The 22,505-nt window shown below is 38.5% G+C and overlaps 1 protein-coding gene and 1 pseudogene across 3 annotated transcripts in view; both read left to right on the top strand.

Annotated features, from left to right (window-relative positions):
- GNG2 (G protein subunit gamma 2) overlaps positions 1-22,505 on the top strand; it is a 103,378-nt gene that overhangs the window by 67,896 nt on the left and 12,977 nt on the right. For all 3 annotated transcript variants that reach the window (XM_039865128.1, XM_039865126.1, XM_039865127.1), the window contains one exon: positions 15,018-15,133. In XM_039865128.1, the coding sequence (XP_039721062.1) occupies positions 15,047-15,133 (87 nt within the window). In that variant the 5' untranslated portion in view covers positions 15,018-15,046. The remainder of the gene's footprint in view (positions 1-15,017; positions 15,134-22,505) is intronic.
- On the top strand, positions 11,043-11,161 carry LOC120604725 (uncharacterized; annotated as a pseudogene).

The following is a 22,505-nucleotide window of genomic DNA, read 5'->3' as shown; positions in this document are numbered from 1 at the left end:
ATACACACACGACATCATCACAAAAAAAGAAGGCAGAATTTATGAGTGTAGCACTCAGGAGCAGGTAAGTTGTTGGGGTTGATCATGGAAGAATATGGCATTCTCTTCCGAGTGCTGCTACTTTTTCAGTGAAATAAGCACCAAAGTTACGAGCTAAGCTTGAGGATTGGGAGAGAGGAGGTATTAGAGATTTGAAGAGAGAGGAGAATGTGTGAGAAAATGTCACTGGAAGTTGACTAAGGAGATGTGGAAGAAAAGTTGGGCAGCACTAAGGACCCACTTGAAGTTAATATCTGTGAATTTGTGGTTGCGTGATTACTCACCACTCTAGTTGCTCAAGGATAGATTGAGAGTTGAATTCAACCAAGTTTGAGGATTTTATCAGCTGGTATGATTGAGAAAGAGGTAGAGTTGCTGTACATTGAAAGGGAATGAGCACATGATAGACCATGAACTCTAAGCCTGAGAAGGTGGCACATGAGGACATGAAGGTTTTGAGGGAAGCAAAAAGGCAGGAGGCTCAATAGATTGGTGTCCTGAATTCTTAGAATCAGGGTACAGTGGGAGTGATCTGGAATGACAGGAAATGGACATAAGAGAATATGGAAAGCTTGAAATCCTCCTTTCAACCAGCCAAGATCCTCTTGGGTTTAGAGCTTTTCTGCATATTTACCCACTTTCCTTGGACATTTAATTTTGGAATTTGGGCTGAAACTTAACTACGTTGAGAGAATCCCAGAGCTGTGGGATTTCACATTATAGTAATAGGAATGAAACTATGTTAATCTCTCTTGAACAAATAGCAAAAAGAACTAGAAAGGAGTCAATCATCCACTTCTACTCTTTCATTTTACAAAAGGCCAAATTGAGGCCAAGAGGAGAGAAATGATTATGCAGTAAAGCTAAAACCTCAAATCCAGACCTCCAGCCTCAGAATTCAGCACTCTGTATTACTCTACGCTGATTCTGACATTTTCTTTGTGGACATCGGTTCAGTACCTTGGGGTGCCATGACTGTGTCCTTGTGGCTCTGCTACTTCCAAAACCCTCTGTCTTTCCCTTCATGTTTCCATCAATAGATACCACATTTATTTAAAAGAGATGTCCTCTGAAGAAATTCCCTGGTGATCTACATAATCGTGTTTCTCCTTCTATATAACTTTAAACCTATTTTATTAAAGTGCAGGGATCTGCTTAGGAAATATTGTTCACTCACTTATCAAGGGAACTTTATAATCGAATTTCCTGGATATTTACATTCTTTGCAAAAATAGTCCAAAAATACTAAGGTGAGAAAATCAAGCCTAGTTCTTCTAGTCTAAATAGATTTGAATGTTTCACTATTGGGTACTGATTACCATAGAGTGGTGAGGGGTCAACACAGAGAGTAGGATATTATTTTTATTTTATTAACTACCTTCTCTTCTTCCACATTCTCCTAATAGGGTTTCTCTAGTAGTGACCACACATGGGAGGGAGGGGAGGAACAACTTAGTAAGAAACTGGAACCTTAATAATGCTTACAATTTAAGGAGTGCCAAAATGTAAGAAATACTCAAGAAACAGTGAAAAGTACATCTAACCATGTATCTTAAACCAGGATTTAAGTCCTTGGTTCTGACTCTGGGTAATGGCTGTGTTTTCTAAGATAATTTATTTAATCATTCTAGCCCTTAAGTTTTTTCAATCTGTGAAATAAGGATCTTGGTTCAGTGGGTTTCAAATGTCTTATGTTTAAGTGTAGTGGCATAAATTTACAAAGGAGCCATTTTCTAACTTGCTCATTGCTAGAAAAAATCCTCAACTCTTATCCTGGGAGGCCTCTTTTCATGAGCCCCAAAGGGGCTGCCAAAACTGGACCAAATATTAAATAAAACACAGTGCCATTCTGGGCTTCATACATTTAAAGGTGTTTTCTAAACCTGTATCACAAGTGATTAAGGGTATTAGATCAGTGGTTATAAAAAAGATTTCTGTTTTGGATAGACAGTTCTGCAAGATAACTTCTGGGTCCTGCTAAACTCCAAGATTTAACGATTCTGTGAACTCCATGGCTTATTAAGTAATGTCAGTCAAGTTTACAGCCTTCGCTTTCTCAGAACTGCTCTAGGTACCTGGGGACTTGTCTCAGAGGTATTCATTCTATGAGGGCAGGCTAGAAAAGGAAGAAAGTGAACAGCCGAGGTAGTTAAATAACTCCTGAAAATAGTATCTGCAATTGGGGTGCTTTGGGGACTCTACATACACAATTCCTTTCATCTGCATACTTAAATGGTGAATTTTAATGTTTATAAATTATTCCTTGATAAACCTGACTTAAAAAAAAAGTACCTGTAAGATAAACTCCTGGTCCCCAAATCAACATTTTAGACAAGTTCTTTTCACCTTTTGGAGATGGCAAATAAACAACTATCCTGTGGAGAAGGGCCCCTTTCTTGATTCTCCTCCCCTGTAATCCAGGGATCCAGGGTAGTTCTGACTCAGTGTGGGCAGTAGTTGTCTGTATCCTTAGTGACAAAGTAAAAGAAAAGGTTGCTTGTACCTTTATCTTTATTTTTTTACATTTTTCTTCTATTTGCTCCTTAAAATCAGAGGGATATTGGCATGACTATTTTATGTACCTACAGCAGTAGTTTTAAAAACAATGTTGTTTAGAAGGATAAAAATTTGTTCTGTATGACGTATCCAAGATGTGTAATAGCCTTAAAAGATGTGACATAAAATTGACTCTTGAGTAATGGGGAAACATTAAAATAACTTCATTCTCTTAAGGGTGTTCTCAGTATGAATAATGAGAAAACATCTCAGAAGGTCAGCATTTACGCAGGGCCCAGCAAATGATTATGCATATTAGTTAATATTATCTTCCCAGCATGATATTGCACACCAGAAAATAAGCACTCCAAGTTAAGGAAAGGCACTTGAAATGTTACTGTGAAGGTTAACTTGGTTGTTTTCTGAATATCTGTGTTTTTCAGTTTTTCAGTAATGGCTATGTATTTGTCATATAAGAGAGAAAAGTGAATTGGGGAAAAATGTGCTTCTTTCTGTCCCTGACACTAAACTAAGAAAAAGGAGACAAGGCCTTGCATGCCATGTTTTCGGGGCTGTGGCCTGACACTGGGATTCTGTCTGACATGAGAGGTCACAGATCGGTGGGCAGTGGGGAATACAAAGCCAATGCTCTGAGGAACTTTCAGCATCTGACTGACGTTTATACTTTCAAACAGAGCATTCGTGTAACTTTGCAACTGGGAAAAGTTATCCATGCTGTGTATGTGGCCAAAAAGAACCTGGAATGCATCTGGTTACTTGACGATCTGTCCCTTTCTTGGCAGGAGCCAGGAAATGGTGAGAGGGAAGAGGGTGCAAGTGATGAGCTTATCATCTGCCCCAAGAATGTGGGGATACTTGAAGATCAGACGAGATATAGTCTGGGAGGAGCCGTTTTGGGGACTGTGCTCCATAAGCCCATTTGCTACCAAACGAAAGCCATTGTTTGCAATCTGTATCCAGGAACATCTGTTCGGTGGGGCTACAGTGAGGGGTGTGGATGATGCTGTGTGCCTTACACTCATCATCAGAAGTAGCGAATATGTAGTGATATATCTAATGTAAATGAGGCTGGGTACTAGGGGTGCACTGGAGGACTTTCATTCACTTAAATATTTATCGAGCACTTACTGGGAATATGACAGATAAGGCCTTTGCATTTAACATTTAGAAGAGACTGATGATATAATTTCGGATTTTTGTAATTAAAGAAACTAAACAGGGTGATATGCTAAAGAATGACAGGGGCTGAACAGGGCACTTTAGATAGTACAATCAGGAGGAGACTTGGCGTTTGAACATTGGTCTGAAAGAGAAAGCAGTAGCTGAGCACAGCACCACCCAGGGGCAATGCAGCATAGCAGATAGGGAAACGGCAAGTGCAAGGGCCCTCAGGTAAAACCTGGCTTGCTCTGTTTAACCAGTGAAGAGAACAGAGCAATTTTGGGGAAAGAAGGGTATCCTTAATAAACATTTATGGGAAGAAGCCTGGACAGAATACTAATAATTAATAATATCGGTCAGCATGCAATTTTTTAAAAAGCCAGAGAAATGGCTTCTTCGTTTATACTAGCACAGGCTGCCAGGCTGGTGCAAGCTTGAGAGACCGAAGAGGTTGCTGTAGTCACTGAGGAAGGTTTCTCAGAGAAAGAGAGGCTTGAGCTGGGCTGTCAGATTCAGGAGTGCATGAGGTATGAGAGATACGGCAAAATCACTGCTACTGCAGACATGAGCTGTACTGGGAAAACAAGAGAACAGCCTGGTTTGGCTGAAGATGAGGGCTTGTGATGTGGGGCAGCAGCAGGCAGTAAAGATTTTGATGGAAACACTTGTTGTATGTGCACAGATGCTCTGCTGGCCTTTACATACAGGATATATGCCTGAGGAGGAGGCAGAAGCCAGTTATCCTCGGCTGCTAGGCTTGCAAGTTTATTCTGTGGCCACAAAAAAACCTTTACAAACATTGTATTTGAGCCTTTCCCTCCAGAAGATACCAATGAAACAAAGTGCCTTATTGAGGTAGCACATCTGCTCAGTGGCTGGTTTCCTTAAAAACACTATGTAACATGGGCACGTGCTTCTGGCTCACATACATTAAGCACTCAGTAAATCTTTGTTTGCTAAGTTTAAATCACAATTGTTTTTCAAATAATCACCATCTCTCCCATCAGTTGTCATTGCAAATTAGAATGTTAAAAATCAGTTACCCACCTTCCCCACAAAAAAAAAGATTTTCCCACCTTTGGATTGTTTGGGTTCTTGTTGTTTATTAGGTTCTCACTTAATAGAGCCACAGTTGGTCCTCATCACAGATTTTTCTCTTTGCCTTTCTTAGTCCCTGATTCCTTTTCCATGTTCCTTGCCAGTGAGAATTGGAGATTATGTATCTAATGTTTTTAGGTCAAAGCGCTTAGTAATTGCTCAGTAAGTGGTAGTGGTCATTCTCTATTCATGCCTGTTGCTTGTATAGCACTCCATAATTTATAACACGCTGTCACAAACCTTAAGCACACTTGTGCAGTCTTGGAGTTATGTCTTCTCTGAGCCAATGAGGCCCAAAAAGATTAAGTGATTTTCCCACTGTAAAACAGCTGGGAGTATCAGAACACACTAGAATTCAGGTATATTGTCTCCTAATGCCTGTTTTTCCACTCTTGTACCTCCTGTTAGTTGCATCCCCAGGAAATATCCCCAGACAACAGTGATTAAAAAAATGCCTGAATGGAGGAGGTCCAGTTCTTATTGGGTGGGCCGCATTAAGGAACACAGCCAAAGGACTTCTGGTGTTCATTTTGTAAGCCTAAGGGGCCATTGGATCCGTGGCAAGGAAGCTCAGGCAGGCAAGGCTCCCTGAACTCTGGGGGCTGCCTAAGGCTTGAGATCCACTGACTATTTAGGATTGAAGCAGTAGTTCTTTTTTTTTTTTTTTTTTTAAGAAATTAATTAACCAGTGGATAATTTCTACAAAGCGGCAGAAGGCCGCTGCTTGTCAGATCCCCTCTTGCCCGCTGCTGTGGAGAATTAGACATCAGTAGGTTAACAGAGCCATTTCTATGGAAACAAGCTCATTATTACTCTTTTGTTGGCACCCTACTGGTTCATGGTCTGGGCTTCCATATTAAAAAAAAGGAAGAAGAAGAAAGAAAAGAAAAGAAAAAAACGAAAGAAAGAAGAAAATCTAACATATGCCATACAAAATACTAATCTTTTTTCCCTGGAGTGAACAAAGCCCATTTAACATCTAAGAATGGCAGCCCCCATTTGTGGGCACAAGCCACTTCCTTATATGAAGCTCGGATAAAAACTAAAAGCTTGCATGTCATTTTAAAGTTGCGACATGGCCTATTCATTCCTGTTTGATTTTACAAAACCTGTAAAATCCATGACTTTTGAGTCGACATTTTTTAAGGGCTGTGTTTTTGTCAAGGTCGTTAAAAGCAGCTTACCAATGGTTCTGCTTTTGGAAAGCTGCATATCACAGAGATGTTATTTCAAAAACAAGTTTACTGGAAAACAGAGTTGTCATTTCAAATAATGGTTTCTGGCACCCCAGTGAGTCAGGGAAGCTATGTTGTGTCTTACTCTCCATCTACACAGCATAGATGGCTCCCATGCTGGTTCGAAGAAAATCAGATGGGATTTTGTCTTATACCTTTTGGTAAGTGGCAGCATCCTAGCAAACCCACATAGAAATAGTGGAGTGGATTTTAAGTCGATGTTGCTCCCTTGGTTCATCTTCTTCCCTTTCGGCCCCCTAGCACTTTTGTTTGGTGCCGCTTCCACTCTAGCCCTCATTCCCATTTGCTCTCCCTGTAGCTACAAGGACCGTAAAACTTGCTATTATGTTTGTGAAAATGACCGAATGTATAGACATAGTCTCCTGATTAGGATCAGTCTGCTGCCTCTAAAAATATGAATTGAGACGGGTTGGAAGAAAATCTTTCCCTGGGGAGCATGATTCAGAAACACCCTTCTCACTAATGTCAGAACATTTAATCTAAGCCTCAGTTTCCTCCAACTAGGGATGCAGTGCTTACTTTCTTTGGGTTGTTGTGAGGATTAAATAATGCTTTAAAGCACTTGGCCCATTTCCTGTCACATGGAAAGCCCTTGGTTTATAAGCTAATATTCATTTTTAGTATGAATTCCTTGTCCTCTGGTGAAAGAACAGAGTTTTGCCTGTAAAATCAAATTCCCGGAAATGAGAAACACAAAAAAATGTAGAGGGGAGAAAGGAGGAAGAGGAAGGAACTTAGAAGCCTCCTGTTTTTGTTTTGTTTACAAACCCATCTTTCACCTTAGCCAGCATTGTGTTGTCCAGCTTTCTGCATTCTGGCTCCTGTGCCTCCTTCCCCTCCCTGGATCCCCTTTCCTTCCCTCCCCTCCTCGGGTCCCCTGTTTTTTCCCTCCCTGGCTCACCTATTCTCATTCTCTCCTCTTCTCTTGAAATACCAACCAGTAGCCAGTGGAGTCTAAGATCATTTCATACCCTTTATCTCCAAGCTCTTCCGTGCCTAAGTCTGTATGGATGTACCCTATTATCCTTCCTCACTGTCCCCCCGCTTGCTCTATTCTCATCTCTGTTTTTATTTTCCACCCCCAGCCTCCACACTACTGCTCAAAAATGAGCAAAAGCAAGTGAGGAAACCAAGACATTGTGACACCCAAAAGATACTTTTTGTGACATTTCCAACTGTTGAAACACATGATTGGGAAAGAGTGAGTGTCCAAGGTGGATTCCAACCTTAATACTCTGGGGCTCGAAAGTGTTGAGGGAGAAACAACAAGCTTCACAAATAAATCCCTTGTTGATTTAAAATGTCCCTTGTCGCTGGAGAAACAAAAAGAAATTAGTGTGTGCTGATTAGTGCAGATTGAAATGTGCTATTATGGTCTCTTCAAGTCAAAGTGGCCAACTGGTAACAGAAAGAGATGCCTGACAAAAAACTACCCTGAAGCCTGGCGGGCTATTTTATAATTATCATTTGATTCACACTGCAGCTGCTATGCATAAATTCACTAGTGTTCTGTGTGTTAAAGCCCTTCACAGGAATGGATATTAACTGTACTCTTTGTGTGTGTAATCTAATCAATTTCGTGATGGTGTACTTACTTGCCGCAGAATAAATAAGAGTAAGGATCAAAAAAAAAATGAGTGGCAAAATGATCAAACTTGTGTTGTAGTATGAACAGGTAACAAAGATATTTGTCCAGGTGACTAATTGTAGAAGTTCTGAACATTTTTAAATTGGAATAATTTGAAATTAGTCCTCTAATTCAAAAGCAGCTAACAACCACTCACCAATAATATGGCTAACTAGCAAATGAGAATAATAAAGGTATCATCAGGTGACTGGAAGATTGTAAACCTCTAATTTGTTTTCTAGACTTAGAATTATTTGATTTATTGCCAATGTAATCTGAACCTGTAACTATACAAAACAAATAAATCAAACCCCCTTAGCACCTACAGGAAATATGAAAACACAGTTCTGAAGAATCCACAGTTGTAATTAAAATGGAAGGCCATAGGGGATCCTGCTGGATACCAGGCTTAAAAAACACCATCAGAGTATGAGAAGAATGGAATCCTCCACAATTAACCTACTCTCTCTAAGCAGGTTATCTCAAAGATCCCATAATCAAAACACTTATTTATCTTTGTACCACAGAAATAAGGGTTTTGTGTTTACTCCTAAGCCTAAATGACAAGAAAATGTGTGGTTTCTTAACAGAAAAGTTCCTCCTGAAATAAATTAAAATGCTGGATATATTTATAGACAAAGAAAATTCATGTAATGGTTATTATTCCATTATGTCTATGTCTGTGTCTCATATTGCTGGGGTTGGGCAGGGGGAGCTCCTCTCATCAGATGAAAAGAATAAAATGCCTTCTATATTATTCTTGGGTTTGGAATTCAGGTGGGATAATTAGGACATTCTTGCAGAGTCCTGCCAATCTTTCACACACAAGGTCTGTAATTGTTCTAAGGGTTTTTGTTATTTGTATTCTTTTTGTTCACTGGCAGATAGAACCCCGCATAATCTCATTCCACCAGCACAATTGCAAGAAAGAGACTATGTTCTCTTTTAAATAAACGGGAACCAAATATCCATAAAGCATGATGCTGATGAGAATTATGAGCATTTAATACTTATTCATCACTGGGAAGGTAATAGGGATCATAAGACAGAAGTATAAAAGCCCAGTTTGTTGAACCTTTCCTCATGGTGTAGTTTCTTTGAGCAGATTTTTCATGCCCAGCTCTATGGCTAGTTTGTCAATGTCCTTTCTCACTGAGGGTATTATAGGCCTTTTGAACAACACAAATCATTGTTACCAGCACTCTGCAGGGCATTAGAGTTTCTGCCTCTGTTCAGTACATGCCAAGAGCACCCTTAGTTATTTGTCATAACCCAGATCACCCCTACACATTTCCAAATGCCTCCTAAGGAGTGGTACCTCCCTTGGCTGTGGAACTTGGAGAATAGTTTGAATCCCATTTGGAATTTCCAACGGGTAAATTATTAGAATTTTAAAAAGAGTTTTTGGCTTTGACTTCTGGAAGAATTAACATGCAGTGTTATAGTTCACTGATTCAAACTCAGAGATGTGTGACCACCCATATTCCATGCTATAACTCGGTTACCAGATGATCCAGAACTTCACAGGTACTACCAATTGTTGACTACAAATGGCTTCCTGGACTGAAGGGTGTCACAGTAGCACTACTCAACTTTTGGTTGTCACCCCAGCTAAATCCCAGAGATGTTCTGAGATCCAAGAACTGACCTCAGGAATCCAGAGTTTCCCCAAGAGGACTAGACTCTGACTGTTTTCTTCTGCCTTCCCAGCAGAATTTTATTTTTTCTTTTAGCTTTTTCAGGTAGTATATTCAAACCATGTCCTTCCCTCTTAAAAAAATAATTTCTGCCCAGGTTGAGTTACATGTAAAATGAAACAGGAACATTAGCAAAGAATATCTGATGTGTGTCTGTGCTTCCTTGTTGAAACTGCCTAAGCATCTGACAGGACTCTGTCAACACTTTGTCTTGGCCCCATTATGTTCACAAGGTGCAACACCTTTCCTCAACAAACTTCTCGTTGCATTCAGTTACTCTCAACTTAGGTAGGGTTGGAAGACAAAAGGCTTCCTCATCCCAGTAAAAGTCAGTAATGTAACATTTCTATATACTAACAACGAACAATCTGAAAAGGATATTTAATTTAAATTTTTTTTTTACCATAGTATCAAAAGAAAAAAAAAGACTTAGAAATTAGCTTAGAGTAGAATTAACTTAGGAATAGAATAGAGAGTCTAAGAATAAACCCTCACATACATGGTCAAATGATTTTCAACAAAGGTGACAAGATCATTTAATAGGGGAAGATAATTTTTTCAGCAAATTATTCTGGGAAAACTAGATATCCATATGCAAAAGAAAGAAGTTGGACCTTTACTTCACACTATGTACAAAAAGTAATTCAAAATGATCATCTCGGAAGCTAAGCAAGATCGGGCCTGGTTAGTACTAGGATGGGACACCACCTAGGAAGACCAGGTGCTGTAGGCGTAAAAAATTAAAAAATTAAAAATTAAAAAAAAAAAGATCAAATATGTAAATGTAAGAGCTAAAACTATAAAACTATCTAAAGAAAACATAGGGGAAGAGCTTCACAACATCTTATTTGGCAGTGATTTCTTGAATGTGACAACGAAGGCACAGGCAACAAAAGAATAAATAGACAAATTGGACTTCATGAAAATGAAAAACTTTTGTGCATCAAAACACACTATTAATAGTGAAAAGTCAATCCATGGAATGGGAGAAAATATTTGCAGGCCATATATCTGGTAATAGGTTAATATCCAGACTATATAGAGAACTCCTAAAACTCAACAACACAAAAAAATTCAAAAATGGGCAAAGGACTTGAATAGACTTTTCTCCAAAGGACATATAAGTGGTCAATAATTACAGAAAAAGATGCTCAACATCACTAATCATTAGGAAATGCAAATGAAAACCGCAATGAGATACCACCTCTCACTTATTAGGATTACAACTATTAAAAAAAAAAAAACATAAAATAACAAATGTTGGTGTTAGAATAGGAGAAATTGGAACCCTTGCGCACTTTGATGAAAGTGTAAAACGGTACAGTCGATATGGAAAACAGCCTGGCTGTTTCTCAAAAATTTAAAAATAGATTTACTCTGTGACTCAGCAATTCCACTTCTAGGTAGGGCCTTAAAGAGATAGTTATACCTCTATTTTCATAGAAGCATTATTCACAATAGCTAAAGCATGGAAGCAGCCCATGTGTCCATCAACAGATGAATAGATAATCAAAATGTGGTATATACATACAATGAAATATTATTTGGCCTTAAATAGGAAGAGAATTCTGACACATGCTACAATATGGATGAATCTTGAGGACATTATGGTAAGGGAACTAAGCCAATCATGAAAAGACAAATACTGTCTACGGCCATAACACCCTGAACACGCCCAGTCTCATCTGATCTCAGAAGCTAAGCAGGGTCAGGCTTGGTTAGTACTTGGATGGCAGACTACCTAGGAATATCAGGTGCTATAGGCATTAAGAATAAAAAAAAAAGCAAAAAGACAAATACTGTATGACTTTACTTCTATGAGGTACCTAGAATAGCCAAATTATAGAAATAGAAAATGGAATGATGGTTTCCGGGGCTGAGGGAAGAAAAGAATGGGAGTTCCTGTTTATTGTTTATGGACCTTCAGTTCTGTAAGATGAAAAGAGTTCTGTGTGTGTGTGTGTGTGTATGTGTGTGTGTGTAATGCATTGTCCAAATGTCTCAAGCTTAGAAGATAAGCTAACTTTTCCTATTTACCATAGCTACTTTTTAGGAAAATACATACTTCTTTGGAACATGGGTCTAGGACTCTACAGTTCTAATGGTCTTCAGAAAGGGGATTTCATCATTGCTTTTATGGGGAAGCAGCTAGACATGTAAAAGAGGGAAATGCGTGAAGTAATTTTCAAAATTATTTCATTGCATATAAAACAAGAATATTCAGGAACATTTAAGAAGATGTATCTTCCTAAAACTTGGAGCACAAATCAAAGTCCTATGTTTATTTGTTTCTCTTAAGTCCATTTAGATTTCAAATGTGTTCTTTCTCCAGCATTTCTAGACTTGCATGCTGGCCCATTCCTCTTTTTCTATATCAACCCTCACTCCTTCATTTACTTTTTATGCCTGCACAGAGATCTCTTTCTATGTAGGGAGAATAAAGGCCCCCAAAGATATCCATGTCCTCATTCCTGGAACCTGTGACTATGTTATGTAACATGGAAAAGGTGAATTAAGGTTGCAGATGGAATTTAAGGTCACTAATCAGTTGACCTAAAGATTGGGAGATTGTTCTGGGTTACCTGTGTAGTTACAGGGGTCCTTATAAGTTGAAGAAGGGGGCAGAGGAGAATCAAAGGAAGATGTGACAATAGAAGAGGTCAGAGTGATATGATGTGATAAGGACTCAACTCACCTTTGCTGGCTTTGAAGATGAGGGAAAAGGCCAAGAGCCAAGGAATGCTGGGAGCCCCTAGAAGCTAGAAAAGGAAAGGAAACAGTTTCTCCCTTAGAACATCCAGAAGGAATGCAGCCCTGCTGACGCTTAGAATTTAGCCCAGTGAGACCTACTTCAGACTCCTGATCTCTATAAATGTAGGATAATATTGTTTAAGTATTGTTTAAGCTATAAATTTATAGTAATGTTACAGCAGCAATAGAAAATTCATACTCTTTTTATCTCTGTCTCCTCAGGACACCCACAGCTTTCCCAGGGAACATAAACAGGCATTAGAACATAAACTTTCCTAGATACTTGAGTGATATATTGGATCATTTAATCAGTTAATGGCAGGTCTGTCAGCCAACGGCAGAGGAAACCCTCAATAATGGTGATAGTGCTTATTTCTCTTCACATAGATGGTAGCCAGTTCACCGGTGGCGTGGTGGCTCTACAGTGTCAATAAGAACCTGGATCCTTCCTGCTCACCTCTGAAGTATAGCCTAGAGCTCTGTGGTCAACATGACTACCTTCTAGGCCAGTTACAGGAGGAAGAAGAGGCAAAGGGCATACCCCTTCCCTTCAAGGATACTTCTGCTTATATCTCATTGGTCAAAACTTAGTCATATGACTATACCTAGCTGCAAGGGAAGCTAGAGAATATATCTTCCAGCAAAATATGCCCAGCTAATATTCAGGTTTCTTGAAATCTCTGGTAAAAAGGAAAAAAAAATGTTATTACTAATGAAGAAAAGAAGGGATAATTGGAGGCAAGCTGTGGTCTCTGTGATTTGATTTAGATTTAGAGGCTAGCCAGACTCTCAAAGCTCCCTCCGACCCAGTGAGGATTTGGTAATTCTGTGATAGTCTATATTCTAGTGTGATAAATTCTAGTTTAGAAGAAATATTAACTTCATCAAACAGTGTCCAGGGCTTATAGATCATGGCTGCCTTTCAACTTTGGATGAATGGAAGAATTAGGCTACCCTAATTGATAAGTCACTACTCCATCTCTGCCTTATGAAGTTTTGTGAGGCAGTTCAATGTTTGTCTAACTTGGGGGCATATAATTTCCCTGTAGAGCTGAGATGATTGGGTCCTTAACCATGTTGATGAAATCATAGTTAGTAAAGGCTTTTTTTAAATATTATTTTGTTTGTTTTTTATATGTTCCCTTGATGTTCAAACATATGAAAGTAGAATTCAGAGATCTTTATGGCTTTAAAATCCCTTCAGTCTTCCTTCCCATTTTATTGTGTCCAACTCCTTTGAAAATAAGTTGAGGGAACGGTTAATTTATCTTCCAATTTATGCTGTAAATGTTATCGAAGCAACTTATTTTGCAGTATTCTTTATAAAATAGCACTCTATAAAGGGACTTCTTTGTTTATAGAGAGTTATACATAATTCTTTTGTCGCGAAGAACTAGATATCAAGAAATAAGAACCAAAGAAGATAATTTATAGACTTTTGCTTCTTTGATAATTAAAAATCGCTTTTTGATTCTAATAAAAATCTATGTATTGAACTTATTTTGGGTCATTCTTCCTTCCCCAGGTTTTCTATTTGTCCTCTTTCCTTTTTTAGATGGTAGCCTGATCCTACTTTATCCCTAGATAAAAATATTCCCTAAAGGTAGCAGAAGTCACGGTTTTTAATAAAATGTCTTCAGAACAAGATTCAACTAGTGTTGACTGAAGCAGTGTTTTAATGCTTCTCATTTATTGGGTCATGCACTCTAGTTAAATTGCATCTCTCAGACATTGCTTTATTATTGGATGTCAGTGACCTCCAGGGGCACCTTTACACAGACAGCCCCAAAATAGCATATGGCACCTTGACATGAAGGAAGACCTGAACAAAATGTAGGGAAAATGGACACTGAAAATAAAATAGGACACTTTTCGAGACGAGCAACGAGAATAAAGTGAGATGGTGGGTCAAGAAAGAATTAGAAGAGAAATGAAATTGTGACAGTCACTGGAAGGGAGTCGGGTCAAGGATGGAGAGGAAGTGTGGCAGAGCCAGGGGCAGAGAAACCTCTCACAGTCTGCATAGGTACAGAACAATTCCACTCTCCAAGCATTTATGTTCCATTTCCATGTTTTAAAAATTAGTAAGTCTGTTGTACTGTACTTAGAATACCACTGGTGAGCTCATTGATGTAATTAACAATTTAGACATGGCAATCCCTTCCCCTTGACGATATAGACGTATTTCTGAAGAACTGTGAGTAGAGTGGATTGTCGTGAATAAAGCTATATTTCACATAGAGTAAAGAGAAATGACTGTTTTAAACAGTGCTGGATAAATGACACTGCAAAGCTATACCTCCTCTTGCAGTCTCTCTGCCACTTAATAGGCCCAAGTGGTTATAGTTAACCAGAAAGTTGATATCTGAGCCCATCAAGGGAACATTGTAAACTTGGTGTCTTTAGTCCTGTAGGATTATATGATTTACTACTTCTGTCTTTTTTTGCCTTTACTGCTCATCCTCTTAAGGCACTTAAAGCGTTATCTGACAATGGTAGTACCCAATAAATAACAACAGTGATGATGCATTCTGTCACCCTTACTGTTTTTAATTTATTTCATAAATTAATTTTAATAACTTGCTTTATTAATTTGGCAGCACATCTTATTCTAACTGACTTATTCTAACATTCTTCATTTTTTCCCCCCTAAAAAAGCATAGAAGGGCAGAAGGTGATGGGAGTTGGAAAAACAAACCCCATGTTTTGGTCTGCCTGACAGTCAGAAGCGTGCTGGATTGGGGGTACAGAGGGCTGAATTAGCCAGGCCTGTATATACTCACACTTTTGAGATTCCCCCAGTTATGGTGAACCTGTACATTTGGCAGCTCTTGAATTCTCTGATGCATTCTTCCTCGTTTTCTTTCCTAGTGTGTCTGAAAAACCCACTGAGCACTCCAATGGCCAGCAACAACACTGCCAGCATAGCACAGGCCAGGAAGCTGGTAGAACAGCTGAAGATGGAAGCCAACATAGACAGGATAAAGGTAAGGACAACAGAACCCACACAGCTCATCTAGCATTGATTATAAGGGGCATGATTTGCAGCCATCTATCATTTACTACTCCTTCCACAGAGAGCGATGAAACCAGTGATGATGGAAGCGAAACGTAAGAATTAGGCAAAAGTTTATTTCTCTAATGTCTTTGCTTTCTCTGGATTTTTCCAGCATAAATGATAGTATAAATGAAAATTGGTTCTCCATGTAGAATTAAAAACAAAACAAAATGAACAGAAAACACACATAGGCTCATGACTGAATTCTAGCCAAGGAACTTGAGAACATAAAACAAAGCGAGCAGTCCACCAGTCAGCCCCCCGACCTTGTAAGCACCCTCTTCTCATTTGAGTTTTAATTTTTCTCTGTCCTGATTTAGATTCTAAGTTTAGGTGTCATATCTTTCATGTCTAATCCTTCTAATTTACCATTTCTGGTTATTTTTTTCTCTTCTTTATACCTTATTGGATTTTTTTCTCCAGAATATAAAAATCACAAAGAGCATCGAGGTTCAATGGAAATTAATGGTGTACTTTTTCTTTCCCTCCCTCCTCAGATCCAGCCTGACAGCTTTGCCTTAAGTGGGGCCTATCTCATACTGAACCAAGACTTTAAATCCAAACTCCTTGTCAGCAGATTTTAAATGTAAAGTTGACCCACACAGTATTATTATTAACAGACAGCTACTGCAGGGTTGGTAAAATGAACGTTTGTCAACTACCAAGACTTTACTTCTCCAGGAGACCCAAGCATTTTATGAAATGGAACTTAGAAACATATCTTATTTTACTAACATAAGATTAGAACATTCTTCCAAATGCCTTTTTTTAACCTAGAATATTTTTCCTATTCCCTCCATATCTAACTTAGGAACTTGGACAATCCAGCCTCCTAGGAGTGTGCTCCTACAGTAAGGATCAGTAAATTATGGTTCATGAGCCAGATCCAGCCCACTGACTGTTTTCGTATTAAAGTTTTATTAGAACACATTTGCAGTCATTCATTTTCATATCGTCTATGGCTACTTTCGCACAACAGTAGAGTAGTTACAACAGAAATCACATGGCCCAGAAAGCATAAAATAGTTCCTCTCTGGGTTTTTACAGAAAATTTTGCTGTCCCCTGGTCTAGAGCAATGGTTCTCAGCCCGTCTGCACATTCAGATCAACCAGAGAATTCTATAAGCAGACGAATTCCAAGACTATATCCTAGACCAATTAAATTAGAATCTCTTGGGGTATAATTCAGGTATGAGTGTATATTTTTAGTTATTTGTTAATGTCAATGTATAACCAAGGTTGAGAACCACACTCCTAGAGGAAGGGGTTAGCTCCTTTTAACTCGCATCAGATATGTGCTAGAGAGTGATCTTTCTCCATAAATAAGCTGAGAGAATATCCATGGACACTCTATCCTAAATCTCCTTTGTAAACTTTGAGTCCTAGTAATGGGCCACGAAATGTAAACAGCTTCTATTCTTGCAACAGCTTTCTTTCTTCTTCTTTATTGACAAATGAGATAAATAAAGGGTCCTCACCATCTGGCTTGCTCCTTTACCACCTTTCTCTTCTCTTGTCCCCTTGCCTCTTCTTTTTCACTCCCTTGCTGAAAATGAACAATGTGGCAGAGGGGCACAGTAACTGCTAAGAGAAGCGAGGTGGCCCAATGATTGTGGTATCAGAAGGAGTCATTCCACTCTTTTTTGGGGAGAGGGGAGGTTCTGCTCGTGGACCTTCTGGAAAAACCACTTTGCCTTTTGGTGTAGCCCAGCTAAGAAAAAAGTGTTTGTGAAGCACTATTGTGGTTGACATTTTCTGTTACTACTCAGAATCCTCAGGCCTGGCTCCTGAAGGAGGATGTAATGGTGTTGGTGATGATGACAAGCTGACTGTGGGAGGCAGATGATAGATAGAAACTTTTTCAACTGTAGGTCAGACCTTATTCATCTCTCAACTGTTAACTGCAAGGAGCTCTTAGCTCTCTGAAATCTCATCTCAATTACCCGCCATGTTGCTGCCAAAGAATAACTCCTATAAGAAAATCTCATTATGTTCCTCACTTATTGAAAATCTTTTTGTGACTGCCATTACCAGTAAAATAAAATTCAAACTCTTTTTTTTAACTTCAACTACAGTTGATATGCAATATTATATTTGTTTCGGTGTACAGCATAGTGGTTAGACATTTATATAACTTACAAAGTGATCCTCCTGATAAGTCTGGTACCCGACACCATACATAGTTACTACAGTATTATTGACTGTGTTTCCTATGCTGTACTTTATATCCCTGTGACTATTTTTATAACTGACAATTTGTACTTCTTAATCCCTTTCACCTTTTTTCACCCATCTCCCCCACTCCCCTTTCGTCTAATTTGTTCTCTGTATCTTGAGTTTGTTTTGCTTGTTCATTTATTTTGTTTTTTAGATTGCACATGTAAGTAAAATCATATGGTATTTGTCTTTTTCTGTCTGACTTATTTTACTTTGCATAACATGTTTTGCATAATATGCATCTATGTTCATCCATTCATTTTTTATGGCCGAGCATATTCCATTGTATGTATGTACTACCTCTTCTTTATCCATTTGTCTGTCGATGGACACTTAGGTTGCTTCCATATTTTAGAACTGCTGGGTCATATGGTAGTTCTATTTTTAATTTTTCGAGGAACCTCTATACTATTTTCCATAGTGGCTGCACCAATTTATAGTCCCACCAGCCATGCACCAGGGTTCCCTTTTCTTCACCTCCTCACCAACACTTGTTTGTTCATTTATTGATAATAGCCATTCTGACAGGTGTGAGGAGATATATCATCGTGGTTTTAATTTGCATTTCCCTGAAGATTAGTGGTGTTGAGAATCTTTTCATATGTCTGTTGGTACATGTATGTCCTCTTTGGAGAAGGATCTATTCAGGTCCTCTGCCCATTTTTTAATCGCATTGTTTGTGTTTTTGGTGTTAAGTTGCATGAGTTCCTTATATTTTTTGGTTGTTAACCCCTTATCAGATGCGTCTTTGGTGAATATCTTACACCATCTGACGCCATACATAGTTATTACAGTATTATTGATTATATTCCCTGTACTTTATATCCCTGTGACTAGTTTTATAACTGGCAATTTGTATTTCTTAATCCCTTTCACCTTTTGTCAATGTCTTTTAGTTTTCTGAGTACAAATCTTTTACCTCCTTGGGTAAAATTATCCCTAAGTATTTTTTTTTTTTACACAATTGCAAGTGGGATTGTTTTCTTAATTTCTCTTTCTAAAAGTTCATTATTGGTGTATGAAAATTCAACTGATTTCAAAATTTAATTTTGTATCCTGCTACTTTACTGAATTTATTTATTCTAATATGTTTTTGGTAAAATCTGTAGGGTTCTCTGTATATCATATCATGTCATCTGCAAATAATGACAGTTTTACTTCTTCCTCTCCAATTAGAGTGCCTTTTATTTTTTTTTCTTGTCTGACTGCTATGGTCAGGACTTCCGATACTATGTTGAATAAAAGTGGTAAAAGTGAATATTGTTGTCTTGTTCCTGATCTTAAGTTAAAAGCTTTCTGCTTTTCACTATTGAGTATGATGTCAGCTGTGTATTTGTCATATATGGTTTTTATTATATTGAGGTATGTTTCCTCTATTCCCATTTTGCTGAGAGTTTTTATCGTAAATAGATGTTAGATTTTGTCAAATGCATTTTCTACAGCTACTGATGTGCTCATGATTTTCACCCTTCATTTTGTTTATGTGATGTATCACATTATAAAATTCAAACTCTTTAGCAGAATATGCAAGGTACTTCTGGCCCCTGCCCATTTTTCAGCTTCATCCCCTCCCTTTTGCCCACATGCCATACCGAACCACTTCTAATTCCTTTGATGAGAATTTCAAATACCTGGAACATCCACTCTCCTCCTCTCTATTGCTTTACCAACTCCAATGAGTTTACAGTTTCTTAAAGACTTAGATCAATCATCACATCCTTTAAGAAGCTTCCCCAGACCCTCCCCCTAAGGTTGGATTTTTGCTGTTTTTTCAGTTGTTCATTTATTCATTTACCTAATAAATTTTTTATTGAGAGCTTTCTAAATTGCCAGGGCTCTTTTGGTCTCAGAGAGATAGAGATGGATAAAGATAAAGACATGATTCTTGCCCTCAAGGATCGCCTATTCTAATAAGGGATTACGAAAAAATATATATAATGAGACCTATCGGTGATACCAAAAAGATATCCGAGAAGCATAAGTACCAAATATCATTAGAAGTTAGCACTTGCCCCAATATCCTTTGTATACTACTCGTAAAGAGACCACGTACATCACTATGAAAAGAGAGACAAAGCATTGTCTAATCAACTGAGCACTGAGGAGCTGCCTTCCTAGGTGATTTTCACATTCAAATCTCTGAATCCCTCTTGACGTCATTAGAACATCAAATGTTGAACATACAGCAGCAGCCTGTATTTTAACATTTGTTCTGCACATCAGAGCCAGGCAGGCATGCTGTGGCGAAGTGTCAGATTATTTTTAGTTTAGCTGTTGGATAAAACTGTGACTGTGTTGACACAGTTGTCAGCTAGCTGGTTTAGGGCTTGGTTATCTGCCTTTAGGAGTCCCTTCAAGGCTTCTGAGCATTCAGGTTTCTCCACCTCTCTCTATGCGCTATCCTGTTAGCAGGAAGAGTCTCCTCTCTGAAGATCCCAGGCTGTGATTTTCTAGGGAGAGTAGTAACCTCTTCGAGCCATTGTTTCTGGCAGCAGTGGTTTTATGTACATCTGGCAGAGCCTACTGTGGTTGAGGCCACAAGGAACAGGGGAAAAAGGGACACAGCTGTCACTGGAGCTGTCAAGGGTCCCGTAAGTAGAGGGGAGCCTTATCCCTTATGTGGCCTCCAGAATAATTGGGGTTGCATAGAGTAGCCCCACCATAAAAGGATCTGAATAGTGTATTCATTTTTAAACCTTCTTGTTTCCTAACCCTTTGCATCACAGATCCTGGGAGATTTGGGCTAATGAACCCATTATCTATCTGTTCATAAGCCTCAGGCATGTATAAATTATAGTCCCAGCCTTTCTGTGTTTCTTTGTTAACATTTCATTGAGGGACAGAAAGTAAAGAGAAATCCAAGGAATCTAGGGGGAGGGGCAGAAGGGATTGTGGAGACTGTAACACTTAGATATATCAAACAGCAGTATACTCACACTAAGGGGAATGAAAGAAAGCTTGTGCTGACAGCACAAGTTGAGAGCACATGCATAAAAGTAAAGGACAGCAGGACTTCAGTATATCTATTTATTCATCACTCTATTAGGAGTCTTTGGGTTTCTAATAATAGAAACCTAACCCAAGCTAGCTTAAGCAGAAAAAGGGAATTGATTGTAAAAGATACAGGGTGTCTCAGACCCCAAGAACAAAAATGTAGCTGGGTAAACAGTGAAAGTCAGAATGAGAAGGCCATAAGGAACTGCGAGTGCTCTGTTACATGCCTCTGCTTCTCTTTGTGTATCTGCCTCTTTGTTTTACGGGAAAGGATATATTTCTCAGCTGCCTGTCCATGTGGCAGACATCAGATGGCTCCCAGGATCACATGTCATAGTTCCAGGTCCATGAAGAAAGAGATAGATTAATTCCATCCCTTTTAGTCTCAGTTCCATATTCCTAGAGTGGCATCTCTGTTCTAACAAGAATGAGCCATCCACAGCCAAAATCAACTTACTTTAGAATTGGACCACATTGTACAAACATAGCTTCTAGGAGTCAACACATCCATATGGATGGGAAGGGGAGAGGTATTTAAGGACGGGAGGAATCATTGTAATCTGAGAAGCTGCTGTTTGACAGAGGGTGTTGTTAACATCATGAAGAGCAAAAGGAAGCCAAGGCCAGAAGCATGGGTGAAATTATTGCTTCTTTACTAATTAGATGCTTCATAAATTGACCCCACATAAAAATGTCAAAGTTATTTCTCATTTATTCCAAATGTACCCAATAGAACTTTCCAACTGGCTTTCCTTACCATCCCAAGGACATGCTGTGCAAATTCCCACCTCTCTTGTTATTCTGGGTCCCTCACTGAGAACACCCTTCCCCCTACTTATTCTTCTCCTAATTATATAATGAATGTTTGTGCACCCCCCCAAGAAAAATTTTTTTATGCTGAAATCCTAACCCCAACATGATGGTGTTTGGAGGTATGGCCTTTGAGAGGTGATTCAATCATGAGAACGATTAGTGCTTTTATAAAAGAGATCCCAAGAAGATGCCTTGCCCTTTCTCTCATGTAAGGACACAGTGATAAGATGGCAATATAAGAACCATGAAGCAGGCCCTCTGCCAGGACCTTAATCTTCAACTTTCTCACTTCTGGAGCTGTGAGAAATGAATGCTGTTGTTTATAAGCCATCCAGTCCATGGTATCTTGTTATAACAGCCTGAGTAGACTAAGACACTGTCCAAATCTTACTCCTCTATTAGTGGTCAGCTAAAACCCCCACTTGTCCCAAGAATCTTTTCTTTTCCATGCTGACCATATACACTAATCAATTTACTAATTAATTGTACCCTCATTAGATAATTTTTTTCAGCTAAACTATATAATCCTCAGAGACAAAGACCACGTCCTCCACTTCTTTGCATCCTTCATGGTGCTAAGGTGTATGGGCCTTCAGAAAATACTTCTTTTTACTGGATAACTTCAAGTTCATGTACTAAGAGTATCATGTTATAGGACATAAGGAACTGTATTCTACATGACATTTCCAAATATATTTATGGTTTGGGAAATTCTAAGAAGGTGATTGGCCAAATTTAATTGGAAATAGGAGAAAAATTAACGAAATGTACAAAAAAAGGCAAAATTAATCATTTTAAGGATAAGTAAAATGTATCATGTCATGCAAATAGCCAGCGTTTATAGTATATTTTCTTTTTAAAACAGTTCAACATAAAAGAGCAGACTGATTTTCATAACTGACAAATATGTATAAATTATCAAAGCAAATATGAACATTTTAATGATTAAATCATCTTTCTGACAATTGACTCATGATAGATTGAAATTGAACTTCACAGACAACTGTACTGAAAAATGGGCCGGTTAGACGTCATACTTGGTACTAGAGAAGGGACATACATCCTAGGTTTGGGACTTTTCAAGGATTTTCCCAGCATTTAATTGAAAGTTTTAATATTCCTTCTCTGTAAATTCTTGTGTCCAATTTATTAAACGGAATGAGATGCAAACCTTCTTACAGGCCAACTGAGAATAAAATTGGCATAGTGTATCAAAGGACTTATAGGGGAAAGGGCTATGTTTAAAGATGGCCAGTTCTAATTTATTTGATTTGCTG

Source organism: Pteropus medius, unplaced genomic scaffold (assembly GCF_902729225.1).
Source record: "Pteropus medius unplaced genomic scaffold, Ma_sr-lr_union100, whole genome shotgun sequence".
Taxonomy (NCBI): domain Eukaryota; kingdom Metazoa; phylum Chordata; class Mammalia; order Chiroptera; family Pteropodidae; genus Pteropus; species Pteropus medius.
This window is presented reverse-complemented; position numbering and strand designations above follow the sequence as displayed.